The sequence below is a fragment of the Gadus macrocephalus genome, chromosome 5, assembly GCF_031168955.1.
Source record: "Gadus macrocephalus chromosome 5, ASM3116895v1".
Taxonomy (NCBI): Eukaryota; Metazoa; Chordata; class Actinopteri; order Gadiformes; family Gadidae; genus Gadus; species Gadus macrocephalus.
This window is the reverse complement of record NC_082386.1, coordinates 13,049,127-13,064,430: the sequence shown is the minus strand read 5'-3', so window position 1 is coordinate 13,064,430 and position 15,304 is coordinate 13,049,127. Positions and strand designations below refer to the sequence as shown.

General features: G+C 38.3%; 2 protein-coding genes across 2 annotated transcripts; one reads left to right on the top strand and one right to left on the bottom strand.

The window, feature by feature from the left end:
• Nucleotides 1–97: 97 nt before the first annotated feature.
• On the bottom strand, nt 98–1,773 carry LOC132458051 (uncharacterized). The gene has a single exon (XM_060052509.1). The coding sequence runs from the start codon at nt 1,738–1,740 to the stop codon at nt 775–777; it is 966 nt and encodes a 321-aa protein (XP_059908492.1). The 5' UTR covers nt 1,741–1,773; the 3' UTR covers nt 98–774.
• Nucleotides 1,774–1,792: 19 nt separating this feature from the next.
• Nucleotides 1,793–15,252, top strand: iah1 (isoamyl acetate hydrolyzing esterase 1 (putative)). Its single transcript, XM_060052508.1, has 6 exons — nt 1,793–1,940; nt 2,179–2,231; nt 2,357–2,502; nt 2,661–2,822; nt 3,128–3,249; nt 14,496–15,252. Exons 1-6 carry the CDS (start codon nt 1,809–1,811, stop codon nt 14,667–14,669), a joined length of 789 nt encoding a protein of 262 aa, XP_059908491.1. The 5' UTR covers nt 1,793–1,808; the 3' UTR covers nt 14,670–15,252.
• Nucleotides 15,253–15,304: the final 52 nt, after the last annotated feature.

Here is a 15,304-nt window from a genome sequence, read left to right as displayed (position 1 = left end):
TGTGAGAGTTAGCAGCTCTGATCTCAGAAGCAAAAAACGCATTTTGATACTGTAGGCCGTAATCACTACAATACAGGAAGAAATGTGAACAACCATCTTTGTAAAGGTCAATGCTAATCACCAGCATAGGATTTTTATTTGAATGTGCTGACAGGAGACCTGAAGGCATATTGCACAAATTAACATAAGAATATGATCAAAGTCTTCAGAACAAATCATTCCATTAATAGATAAATAAAACGGGCATATAAATTATTTGGCCAAATCAAATAAACCTACTGCCTATCCCTTGTCACACTTCCCCAACAAGCTTTAAAACGTTTTAAAACCTCCGTTATATTTTCCCATAGAGATAAATGACTGGATTACAATATGCCTGATGCGATGACTTTATAAAAGCCAAAGGGATATGAGCTGTTGGCCAATGCACAGAACACTGTCCCAGTGAGTAAAACCATCAATCAAACATGCCCACACACTTTGAGTGGATGTGCGGAATCAATTTACTTCATAAATACCCGACATGTGGATCTGTAGTGTCTCGGATTGGGCTGATGCACCCTCAAATACCCAGTAGCACCATTTAACATAAATGCACTCACCCTTGAACACAACGCAAAAACAAAATAACATACATTGTCTTGCTGTGTTGGACAATTTATATAACTGACAGTTTACAGAGATGTAAAGGCCAACTCTGAATGTTACTAAATCTAGAATACCCCGTGTAGTCTACACAATAGACCCAGTGAACTCCCATCTCATCTCATGTTATTAGTTCCCTTTCTTCAAACTGAACACAATGGAAACCGCAATCACGACCAGGACCCCCACCGCCATCTCGAGGATCTTGTCCAACTTCCACTCGTGTATATCCGACTCCTTCTTCCGCATCATCTCCTCTTTGCGCACCTGCACCTCTCTCTGTTTCTGCAGCTGCCCCCCGTAGTGCGACTTGATAAACTTATCGAAGTCGAATATCTTCTGGCTCTCCGTCCCCAGCACGGAGGTACGGGACGTGGGTTGCGGTTTGGTGGAGCTGCTCGTCTCCTTGGCCGAAGGTCTGGAGGAGCCCACCAGGTCCGAGTGGCTCAGGATGCCTCGGTCGTACTTCTTTTTCAGCCCCTGGTTCCCCAGCACGTTATAGGCCTCGCTGATGTCCGAGAAGAGGCGCGTCGCCTCCTCGCTGCCCGCGTTCTTGTCTGGGTGGAACTTGAAGGACTGCTTGTAGTAGGCGGTCTTGATCTGGGAGTGTGTGGCGCCGGGAGACACCTCCAGCACCTCGTAGTAGCCCGTCTTGGTTTTGTACAGAGGTGTACTGTTGTTACCGCTGTAGGCCCTGACGAGATGGACTTCAGGTCCCCAAAGGTCCCCCAGAAATCCCCGATCTCCGCGCGTCATTCTGTCGACCAATGACCTTTTCGAAGGTTTCGATTTAGTCCAACATCTGAGCCGGGAGCTTCTGAGGAACTTTTCTGCTGTTGCATAACCCGCCGGCTGATCTGCAGCGGTCACCTCCTCTGGAAGCGGACCGCTGTCTGAGGGACCATCTCCCCTCCAACAAGCTCTCGATGAAGACCAGACGGAGAGCGCGTCTCTGCAGGGACAACCGTCCGCGAACAGGAGAGAACCGCTACATGTTTGGTGTGAAAGGTGTACGGCTCTCCTCCCGATGTAAGACCTCACCAGGGCCATGTTGATTACGTGGGCCAGGCCGCACTGTTTACTTCCGGTTTGCATCCATCCATCATCAGGTCCGCCTCAGCGCCCCCTGCTGGTCAGATCCTACTCCCAAAAACAATAAAACCATGAATAAAACACTAGTGCGTAAAAGCCGGAAGTGTCTATCTCTGTATCTCCTCCGGCCGGGATTTAAAATGTCCAAAACAAAAACTATAGTTTGGCCTAAATTGGTTTTATTTGGTGACTCTATCACCCAGGTTGGTTCATTTTATTTAATATTTATTTAGCGATTGAAATTAACGCCACGCCAGAGTCGTATGAAGTCGTATCCATGCCTTCAAGTTAAATCTCAGTTTAAATCTTGAGATGATGGGATGATAGATGATAGACAATGGATGATGGATGATAGGAGCTGTTCTGATAGTAGGTGATGAATGAAAGGAGGTCCAGCAGGTTTCTGTGCACCTCAGTGACTTTGTGATCCACTTCTTGTAGGTTTCTTTTCAACCTAATGGCTGGGGTTCCGAAATGGCGAACAAACTTGCTCGGTAAGCTGTTCATAGTTCGTTTTTATTGAGTGCACAGAGTGTTCAACTCACAAACATTTGCATTCAGCACTATGCATTCATACGTGGAAACAGCTCTTTAATATGGAAAACTCTGGCCCTATTAGAAAGTGTGACGTGGTGAACAGAGGACTGTCGGGGTACAACTCAAGATGGGGCAAGATTCTCCTGCCTCGGCTCTTCCCCAATAAACCCTCAGAGAACATAGTGGGCGTTACTGTCTTCTTTGGGGCCAACGACTGCGCTCTTGAGGGTATACATTAGTTGCATGTTTGCATCTTATGTATACAACTTTTCACCGTTCATTGATATCGCTCACACTTGACTTCCCCCAAATGTAACTATTGAGGTGTCAGTTTGGTTGATCCAAGACTAAATCTAATGATTGCCTTTTCTTTCCCTTGGTCCTAGAGATGAAAGCCAAGCAGCATGTCCCTTTAGATGAGTACTCTGATAACCTGAAGGAGATTGCAAAATACCTGGCCGCAGTGGGAGTGTCCTCAGACCGGGTCGTCTTCATCACTCCCCCTCCTCTTCACGAGGCCACCTGGGAGAAGGAGTGCCAGCTTAAAGGTAACTCGGCAGAATGCTGTTCTTTACCATAAGATTTATATATCAACCTACATCATACATTTGGCCATCGTACAGGAGCAGGACTGATGTGGGTGTGACTTCCTAACCTAAAGGATGTGGGTTCAACCCCCAATTTTCCGAAGTCTATCTGTAGGCATCCTTGAACAAGATGTTACCTGTTAGCCCTTACCTGCCACTTAATGACCTGTATCTAACATCCAATGTAAGTCACTTTGGGTAAGCGCATCCACTGCGTTGTTATACAAAAGTGGTAAACCGTACCACCGTGTTTCTCCATCCCCCAGGGTTCCCTCTGAATCGCCACAACGCGGTGGCAGGGCGGTATGCCCAGGCCTGTGTGGAGGCAGCGGGCCAGTGTGGGGTGAGAGTCCTGGATCTCTGGACCCTCATGCAGAAAGATGGACAGGTGGGAACTGGTCTACGCTGACCACAATTACCATGCATTACTTTATGTCGACCAATCAACGGAGGGGGGGTGTAGCTAGAATTCCAGGGTACCCTTTCAGGCGTCTGGTCTCGTTTTGGGTACCGCAACGGAGGAGTCCCTAGAATGGGGTCGGAACGGGTACGGCAAAGTCCGGGTCACGCCCACTTTTGGCGGTGGAAACGCGATCCGACCCGCACCTTTGCGATCCGATCCGTTCCGCACCCTGCAGTGGAAATGGGGCATTAGATCCCCTAGCAGGTCTAATACCAAGGGCGTAGATTTGCGTGGGGACCAGGGGACCTGTACCCACCACTGTCAAATGACGACTGAAATGTCCCCACCAATATTCAGGTTGAAACGAAAACAAAACGCCTCATGCGGTACACAAAGGGTTAAATTCCCACTTCGGTACCGCCTCCCAACATACGTCTTCCTTTTTACACTGCCCAGCCGGTTTGGTCCCGGCTTCTCGTAAGAAAAGTTCCTCTGTGTCTTTCTCGCATATATCGCATCATCTCTCCCCGTCTTTGTTTAATGCGCCTGCATCACCTTCTCTCCCATGATGGTCAGCAGCTTGCGATTTTCACTGTCTTATCTGGTTATCACTGGCTTGCTACATTCTATAAAATCCAGATAACCCAACAGACACACGCACGCACAACCAGGTCACTATTCAGCGCATGAATTTGAGGAAAATAGTGAAATGGCAATACTCTAGCAATAGTCTAGCAATATTTTATTGCTAGACTTCAATAGAATGAACACTTCTCCAGCTCTCATCTGATAAAACGACAGTGATACCCTTTCTGGTTTTTTTTCATGACGACCAATAAATAACAACAGTGTTACCCCTTATGTTTTTTTTCATGACGAGCGCTGGTCCTTCCCTCTCTTGCTATGGAGATAGCCCAAGCGTTGTGGTGAACGGTAGCTGTCTCGTTCAGTTATGGTTTACATGTTTAGACAAACACTTGACAAACAAAGACGGTGAAGGGGCGGTCACGTTCCCCCGTTGGACTCCTTAACGCCCCGTGCCCACTACCTCCGTCAGTTGTCCGTTGCCCATTGACTTTGAATGGGGACGGACGCGCAATGCATTGTGGATCCGTCCGTTCAGTTGGAGCGTTCGCCACCGTCAGAAAGTTGAAAAATGTTCAACTTTTTCGGCAGCGACGGTTCCGTCATCCAATCAGATCACGTATGCAAATGTAAGCACTGTGACGCGACTCGGGCTCTGACGATACTGGAAAGCGGGAAAGCGGGTCATCTTGCCTCGTAACAAGCAGGAAGAAGCGGGAAGAACCCGGCGAACCGATTTGATTGGCTGACGGATACGTGATCTGATTGGATGACGGATCCGTCGCTGCCGAAAAAGTTGAACATTTTTCAACTTCTTGACCAGGCTCCAACGGAACGGACGGATCCACAATGCATTGCTCGTTCGTCCCCATTCAAAGTCAATGGGGATCAGTCAACGGACGGAGGTAGTGGGCACAGGGCGCTTAGCTCTGGTGTGTACTGGCATCTGGGTGAATGGCTTTACAAAGTCTTATCCTGCCGGGACTGGAACCACGGGCCACCATGCTGTGTATATCCACCATCTTGGATCCCCCAGGTGACAACAATCAACCAATCAAGGGAGCCACTCACACCGTTACCATGACCACCAGTTACCAACCAGCTTAAACTTACCCAACAGTAGGATCGTGACAATGACGACCATTAAAAAACAACAGTGTTACCCCTTATGTTTTTTTTCATGACGACCAATAAAAAACAACAGTGTCACCCTTTATGTTTTTTTTCATGACGACCAATAAAAAACAACAGTGTTACCCCTTATGTTTTTTTTCATGACGACCATTAAAAAAAAACAGTGTTACCCCTTATGTTTTTTTTCATGACGACCAAAGAAAAACGACAGTGTCACCCCTCATGTTTAATTTGATAAAAACGACATGTTACCCCTCAAGTTTCATTTGACAAAAACAACAGTGTTATCCCTTATGTTTATTTTCATGACGACCAAAGAAAAAAAACAGTGTTACCCCTTATGTTTTTTTTCATGACGACCAATAAAAAGCAACAGTATTACCCCTCATGTTTTTTTTCATGCCGACCAATAAAAAACAACAGTGTTACCCCTTATGTTTTTTTTTCATGAAGACCAATAAAATACAACAGTGTTACCCCTTATGTTATTTTTCATGACGACCAATAAAAAACAACCTTGTTACCCCTTATGTTTATTTTCATGACGACCAATAAAAAACAACAGTGTTACCCCATATGTTTTTTTTCATGACGACCAATAAAAAACAACCTTGTTACCCCTTATGTTTATTTTCATGACGACCAATAAAAAACAACAGTGTTACCCCATATGTATTTTTTCATGAAGACCAATAAAAAACAACAGTTACCCCTTATGTTTTTTTTCATGACGACCAATAAAAAACAACAGTGTTACCCCTTTATGTTTTATTTGACAAAGACAACAGTGTTATCCTTTATGTTTTTTTCCATGACGACCAATAAAAAACAGCAGTGTTCCCCTTATGTTTTTTTTCAGGACCAATAAAAAACGACAGTGTTACCCCTTATATTTTATTTGACAAAGACATCAGTGTTACCCTTTATGTTTTTTTTCATGACGAAAAATAAAAAAACAGTGTTACCCCTTATGTTTTTTTTCATGACCAATAAAAAACAACAGTGTTACCCCTTATGTTTTTTTTCATGACGACCAATAAAAAACAACAGTGTTACCCCTTATGTTTTTTTTCATGACGACCAATAAAAAACAACAGGATTACCCCTCATGTTTTTTTTCATGCCGACCAATAAAAGACAACAGTGTTACCCCTTATGTTATTTTTCATGATGACCAATAAAAAACAACAGTGTTACCCCTTATGTTTTTTTTCATGATGACCAATAAAAAACAACAGTGTTACCCCTTATGTTTTTTTTCATGACGACCAATAAAAAGCAACAGTATTACCCCTCATGTTTTTTTTCATGCCGACCAATAAAAAACAACAGTGTTACCCCTTATGTTTTTTTTTCATGAAGACCAATAAAATACAACAGTGTTACCCCTTATGTTATTTTTCATGACGACCAATAAAAAACAACCTTGTTACCCCTTATGTTTATTTTCATGACGACCAATAAAAAACAACAGTGTTACCCCATATGTTTTTTTTCATGACGACCAATAAAAAACAACCTTGTTACCCCTTATGTTTATTTTCATGACGACCAATAAAAAACAACAGTGTTACCCCATATGTATTTTTTCATGACGACCAATAAAAAACAACAGTTACCCCTTATGTTTTTTTTCATGACGACCAATAAAAAACAACAGTGTTACCCCTTTATGTTTTATTTGACAAAGACAACAGTGTTATCCTTTATGTTTTTTTCCATGACGACCAATAAAAAACAGCAGTGTTCCCCTTATGTTTTTTTTCAGGACCAATAAAAAACGACAGTGTTACCCCTTATATTTTATTTGACAAAGACATCAGTGTTACCCTTTATGTTTTTTTTCATGACGAAAAATAAAAAAACAGTGTTACCCCTTATGTTTTTTTTCATGACCAATAAAAAACAACAGTGTTACCCCTTATGTTTTTTTTCATGACGACCAATAAAAAACAACAGTGTTACCCCTTATGTTTTTTTTCATGACGACCAATAAAAAACAACAGGATTACCCCTCATGTTTTTTTTCATGCCGACCAATAAAAGACAACAGTGTTACCCCTTATGTTATTTTTCATGATGACCAATAAAAAACAACAGTGTTACCCCTTATGTTTTTTTTCATGATGACCAATAAAAAACAACAGTGTTACCCCTTATGTTTTTTTTCATGACGACCAATAAAAAACAGCAGTGTTACCCCTTATGTTTTATTTCATGACGACCAATAAAAAACGACAGTGTTACCCCCTATGTTTCATTTGATAAAAACAACAGTTTATGTTTTTTTTCATGACGACCAATAAAAAACAGCAGTGTTACCCCTTATGTTTTTTTTTATGACGACCAATAAAAAACAACCTTGTTACCCCTTATGTTTATTTTCATGACGACCAATAAAAAACAACAGTGTTACCCCTTATGTTTTTTTTCATGACGACCGATAAATAACGACAGTGTTACCCCTCATGTTTCATTTGATAAAAACGACAGTGTTACTCCCTATGTTTCATTTGACAAAAACAACAGTATTGCCCCTTATGTTTTTTTTCATGACGACCAAAGAAAAACAACAGTGTTACCCCTTATGTTTTTTTTCATGACGACCAATAAAAAACAACAGTGTTACCCCTTATGTTTTTTTCATGACGACCAATAAAAAACAACTGTGTTACCCCTTATGTTTTTTTGACAAAGACATCAGTGTTACCCTTTATGTTTTTTTTCATGACGAAAAATAAAAAAACAGTGTTACCCCTTATGTTTTTTTTCATGACCAATAAAAAACAACAGTGTTACCCCTTATGTTTTTTTTCATGACGACCAATAAAAAACAACAGTGTTACCCCTTATGTTTTTTTTCATGACGACCAATAAAAAACAACAGGATTACCCCTCATGTTTTTTTTCATGCCGACCAATAAAAGACAACAGTGTTACCCCTTATGTTATTTTTCATGATGACCAATAAAAAACAACAGTGTTACCCCTTATATTTTTTTTCATGATGACCAATAAAAAACAACAGTGTTACCCCTTATGTTTTTTTTCATGACGACCAATAAAAAGCAACAGTATTACCCCTCATGTTTTTTTTCATGCCGACCAATAAAAAACAACAGTGTTACCCCTTATGTTTTTTTTTCATGAAGACCAATAAAATACAACAGTGTTACCCCTTATGTTATTTTTCATGACGACCAATAAAAAACAACCTTGTTACCCCTTATGTTTATTTTCATGACGACCAATAAAAAACAACAGTGTTACCCCATATGTATTTTTTCATGACGACCAATAAAAAACAACAGTTACCCCTTATGTTTTTTTTCATGACGACCAATAAAAAACAACAGTGTTACCCCTTTATGTTTTATTTGACAAAGACAACAGTGTTATCCTTTATGTTTTTTTCCATGACGACCAATAAAAAACAGCAGTGTTCCCCTTATGTTTTTTTTCAGGACCAATAAAAAACGACAGTGTTACCCCTTATATTTTATTTGACAAAGACATCAGTGTTACCCTTTATGTTTTTTTTCATGACGAAAAATAAAAAAACAGTGTTACCCCTTATGTTTTTTTTCATGACCAATAAAAAACCACAGTGTTACCCCTTATGTTTTTTTTCATGACGACCAATAAAAAACAACAGTGTTACCCCTTATGTTTTTTTTCATGACGACCAATAAAAAACAACAGTGTTACCCCTTATGTTTTTTTTCATGACGACCAATAAAAAACAGCAGTGTTACCCCTTATGTTTTTTTTTATGACGACCAATAAAAAACAACCTTGTTACCCCTTATGTTTATTTTCATGACGACCAATAAAAAACAACAGTGTTACCCCTTATGTTTTTTTTCATGACGACCGATAAATAACGACAGTGTTACCCCTCATGTTTCATTTGATAAAAACGACAGTGTTACTCCCTATGTTTCATTTGACAAAAACAACAGTATTGCCCCTTATGTTTTTTTTCATGACGACCAAAGAAAAACAACAGTGTTACCCCTTATGTTTTTTTTCATGACGACCAATAAAAAACAACAGTGTTACCCCTTATGTTTTTTTCATGACGACCAATAAAAAACAACTGTGTTACCCCTTATGTTTTTTTGACAAAGACATCAGTGTTACCCTTTATGTTTTTTTTCATGACGAAAAATAAAAAAACAGTGTTACCCCTTATGTTTTTTTTCATGACCAATAAAAAACAACAGTGTTACCCCTTATGTTTTTTTTCATGACGACCAATAAAAAACAACAGTGTTACCCCTTATGTTTTTTTTCATGACGACCAATAAAAAACAACAGGATTACCCCTCATGTTTTTTTTCATGCCGACCAATAAAAGACAACAGTGTTACCCCTTATGTTATTTTTCATGATGACCAATAAAAAACAACAGTGTTACCCCTTATATTTTTTTTCATGATGACCAATAAAAAACAACAGTGTTACCCCTTATGTTTTTTTTCATGACGACCAATAAAAAGCAACAGTATTACCCCTCATGTTTTTTTTCATGCCGACCAATAAAAAACAACAGTGTTACCCCTTATGTTTTTTTTTCATGAAGACCAATAAAATACAACAGTGTTACCCCTTATGTTATTTTTCATGACGACCAATAAAAAACAACCTTGTTACCCCTTATGTTTATTTTCATGACGACCAATAAAAAACAACAGTGTTACCCCATATGTATTTTTTCATGACGACCAATAAAAAACAACAGTTACCCCTTATGTTTTTTTTCATGACGACCAATAAAAAACAACAGTGTTACCCCTTTATGTTTTATTTGACAAAGACAACAGTGTTATCCTTTATGTTTTTTTCCATGACGACCAATAAAAAACAGCAGTGTTCCCCTTATGTTTTTTTTCAGGACCAATAAAAAACGACAGTGTTACCCCTTATATTTTATTTGACAAAGACATCAGTGTTACCCTTTATGTTTTTTTTCATGACGAAAAATAAAAAAACAGTGTTACCCCTTATGTTTTTTTTCATGACCAATAAAAAACCACAGTGTTACCCCTTATGTTTTTTTTCATGACGACCAATAAAAAACAACAGTGTTACCCCTTATGTTTTTTTTCATGACGACCAATAAAAAACAACAGTGTTACCCCTTATGTTTTTTTTCATGACGACCAATAAAAAACAGCAGTGTTACCCCTTATGTTTTTTTTCATGACGACCAATAAAAAACAACCTTGTTACCCCTTATGTTTATTTTCATGACGACCAATAAAAAACAACAGTGTTACCCCTTATGTTTTTTTTCATGACGACCGATAAATAACGACAGTGTTACCCCTCATGTTTCATTTGATAAAAACGACGGTGTTACTCCCTATGTTTCATTTGACAAAAACAACAGTATTGCCCCTTATGTTTTTTTTCATGACGACCAAAGAAAAACAACAGTGTTACCCCTTATGTTTTTTTTCATGACGACCAATAAAAAACAACAGTGTTACCCCTTATGTTTTTTTCATGACGACCAATAAAAAACAACTGTGTTACCCCTTATGTTTTTTTGACAAAGACATCAGTGTTACCCTTTATGTTTTTTTTCATGACGAAAAATAAAAAAACAGTGTTACCCCTTATGTTTTTTTTCATGACCAATAAAAAACAGTGTTACCCCTTATGTTTTTTTTCATGACGACCAATAAAAAACAACAGTGTTACCCCTTATGTTTTTTTTCATGACGACCAATAAAAAACAACAGTATTACCCCTCATGTTTTTTTTCATGCCGACCAATAAAAGACAACAGTGTTACCCCTTATGTTATTTTTCATGATGACCAATAAAAAACAACAGTGTTACCCCTTATGTTTTTTTTCATGATGACCAATAAAAAACAACAGGGTTACCCCTTATGTTTTTTTTCATGACGACCAATAAAAAAACAGCAGTGTTACCCCTTATGTTTTATTTCATGACGACCAATAAAAAACGACAGTGTTACCCCTTATGTTTCATTTGATAAAAACAACAGTTTATGTTTTTTTTCATGACGACCAATAAAAAACAGCAGTGTTACCCCTTATGTTTCATTTGATAAAAACAACAGTTTATGGTTTTTTTCATGACGACCAATAAAAAACAGCAGTGTTACCCCTTATGTTTTTTTAATTGGTCGTCACTTTTTTTTCATGACGACCAATAAAAAACAACCTTGTTACCCCTTATGTTTATTTTCATGACGACCAATAAAAAACAACAGTGTTACCCCTTATGTTTTTTTTCATGACGACCGATAAATAACGACAGTGTTACCCCTCATGTTTCATTTGATAAAAACGACAGTGTTACTCCCTATGTTTCATTTGACAAAAACAACAGTATTGCCCCTTATGTTTTTTTTCATGACGACCAAAGAAAAACAACAGTGTTACCCCTTATGTTTTTTTTCATGACGACCAATAAAAAACAACAGTGTTACCCCTTATGTTTTTTTCATGACGACCAATAAAAAACAACTGTGTTACCCCTTATGTTTTTTTGACAAAGACATCAGTGTTACCCTTTATGTTTTTTTTCATGACGAAAAATAAAAAAACAGTGTTACCCCTTATGTTTTTTTTCATGACCAATAAAAAACAGTGTTACCCCTTATGTTTTTTTTCATGACGACCAATAAAAAACAACAGTGTTACCCCTTATGTTTTTTTTCATGACGACCAATAAAAAACAACAGTATTACCCCTCATGTTTTTTTTCATGCCGACCAATAAAAGACAACAGTGTTACCCCTTATGTTATTTTTCATGATGACCAATAAAAAACAACAGTGTTACCCCTTATGTTTTTTTTCATGATGACCAATAAAAAACAACAGGGTTACCCCTTATGTTTTTTTTCATGACGACCAATAAAAAAACAGCAGTGTTACCCCTTATGTTTTATTTCATGACGACCAATAAAAAACGACAGTGTTACCCCTTATGTTTCATTTGATAAAAACAACAGTTTATGTTTTTTTTCATGACGACCAATAAAAAACAGCAGTGTTACCCCTTATGTTTCATTTGATAAAAACAACAGTTTATGGTTTTTTTCATGACGACCAATAAAAAACAGCAGTGTTACCCCTTATGTTTTTTTAATTGGTCGTCACTTTTTTTTCATGACGACCAATTAAAAACAGCAGTGTTCTTCCTTATGTTTTTTTTCATGATGACCAATAAAAAACAACAGGGTTACCCCTTATGTTTTTTTTCATGACGACCAATAAAAAACAGCAGTGTTACCCCTTATGTTTTATTTCATGACGACCAATAAAAAACGACAGTGTTACCCCTTATGTTTCATTTGATAAAAACAACAGTTTATGGTTTTTTTCATGACGACCAATAAAAAACAGCAGTGTTACCCCTTATGTTTTTTTTCATGACGACCAATAAAAAACAACCTTGTTACCCCTTATGTTTATTTTCATGACGACCAATAAAAAACAACAGTGTTACCCCTTATGTTTTTTTTCATGACGACCGATAAATAACGACAGTGTTACCCCTCATGTTTCATTTGATAAAAACGACAGTGTTACTCCCTATGTTTCATTTGACAAAAACAACAGTATTGCCCCTTATGTTTTTTTTCATGACGACCAAAGAAAAACAACAGTGTTACCCCTTATGTTTTTTTTCATGACGACCAATAAAAAACAACAGTGTTACCCCTTATGTTTTTTTCATGACGACCAATAAAAAACAACTGTGTTACCCCTTATGTTTTTTTTCATGACGACCAATAAAAAACAGCAGTGTTACCCCTTACGTTTTTTTTCATGACGACCTGTAAAAAACAACAGTGTCACCCCTCATGTTTCATCTGATAAAACGACAGTGTTACCCCTTATGTTCTTTTTCATGACGACCAATAAAAAAAAACTGTGTTACCCCTTATGTTTTTTTTCATGACGACCAAAGAAAAACAACAGTGTTACCCCTTATGTTTTTTTTCATGACGACCGATAAATAACGACAGTGTTACCCCTCATGTTTCATTTGATAAAAACGACAGTGTTACTCCCTATGTTGCATTTGACAAAAACAACAGTGTTGCCCCTTATGTTTTTTTTCATGACGACGAAAGAAAAACAACAGTGTTACCCCTTATGTTTTTTTCATGACGACCAATAAAAAACAACTGTGTTACCCCTTATGTTTTTTTTCATGACGACCAATAAAAAACAGCAGTGTTACCCTTACGTTTTTTTTCATGACGACCTGTAAAAAACAACAGTGTCACCCCTCATGTTTCATCGGATAAAACGACAGTGTTACCCCTTATGTTCTTTTTCATGACGACCAATAAAAAAAAAACAGTTTTACCCCTTAAGTTTTTTTTCATGACGACCAATAAAAAACAACATTGGTCGTCATGAAAAAAAACATGAGGGGTAACACTGTTGTTTTTTATTGGTCGTCGTGAAAAAAAACATGAAGGGTAACACTGTTGTCTTTGTCAAATAAAATATAAGCTGTAACGCTGTCGTTTTTTATTGGTCGTCATGAAAAAATACATAAGTGAAATAATACAAATACACACATACATTTTAACGTCATGTATATCATCTTTATGGATGATTGATTAATGTGTCGATATTTATCAAATAAAACAGGGGGTAACACTGTTGTTTTTCTTTGGTCATCATGAAAAAAAACATAAGGGGTAACACTGTTGTTTTTCTTTGGTCGTCATGAAAAAAAACATAAGGGATAACACTGTTGTTTTTGTCAAATGAAACTTGAGGGGTAACATGTTGTTTTTATCAAATGAAACATGAGGGCTGACACTGTCGTTTTACCTTTGGTCGTCATGAAAAAAAACATAAGGGGTAACAGTGTTGTTTTTTATTGGTCGGCATGAAAAAATAAATAAGTGAAATAATACAAATACACACATACATTTTAACGTCATGTATATCATCTTTATGGATGATTGATTAATGTGCATTGTCATAACCTCAGTGGTGCAGTGGAGTGCACTCTGCCTAACCCACTGGAGTCCGCGGCTCAATTTCTGTGGAAAACAAAATGTCTTTCATTTTAAACTTAATGCTATCATGTCTATTGCACTCATATAACCTCCAGCTACTCATGTTGATATCGCTGCATTGTCGCTGTCCAGACAACGCAGCAACACCTCGACCCTATGCATATGCATACTGCATATGCATCAGCAGATAATGCATCAAACAAAGTTAGAGGTGGTGTCTGGGAAGTCTCCCCACCAAAGCTCAGACCAAACCTAGGCCCTTGTCTAAAACCCTAATGTATGGAAAAAAGTTGTCGTTAAATGCATTTCTTTCTTTCTTTCATTCTTTACTGGAAGATTACTTAAAATGGAATTATCCTTATGTATTGAAATCATTATTGATTGATGAATTGGGCCACAGTCTCTAGATAACAAAGACTGTGTCTGCATGCATAAACACATTCCAATGAGTTCTGACCTCGTTTGTATCTCGTGTTTCCCAGGACTACACGGTGTACCTGTCTGACGGACTGCACCTCTCTGAAAAGGGGAACCAGTTTGTGTCGGAGCATCTGTGGGGTCTGCTGGAGGCCCGCTTGGACAGCCTGCCCTTCATCCTGCCCTACTGGGGGGATGTGGACACCCAGGACCCTGAGAGCAGCCTGCTCTCTGACTAGAAGACCTGGAAGACCCAGGACCTGCCAGCCTGCTCTGTGACTTGACCTGGAAGACCCAGGACCTCAAGTCTATTGTGACTAGCCTGGTGATGAGCATTTCAGCATTTATTTTATGGGTACAATTTATATATATATATATAAATGATCGTAATGTGATTTGTTAAAATGCACAATAAAGATTTTTTTTATTTCATTTATTTGACACATGTACAGCATATTTGCAAGCATAGCATATAGCGTAGGCCAGTTTCCCGCAAGCATATTTCTAAGCCAAACAGCGGACAAATTGTTTGCATAAAAACTAAATTCCCAACATCATCCATTCAGTGGATACAATACAGAGCTCTCTGTTCTTGACCAATAATACAGACATTACAACATGATGAATCAGTGGATGGTAAAGGCTTCAAATGGTACACAAGTGCATAGAAATAAGAATGAGGGGATTGAGTGATTAGACATGGGTCAGGGGAATCTTGATCCGTCAAAGCCTCCCATCGTTAGGCTCTCTGTACAAATCAGAACTCAAGGCTTAAAAACCACAGAAGGCACTATACTGTTCATCAGGGGTCAGGGTTCATTTGGAGGAGATCAAAACATACAACATATTATAAAGCACACATGACCAACCATCT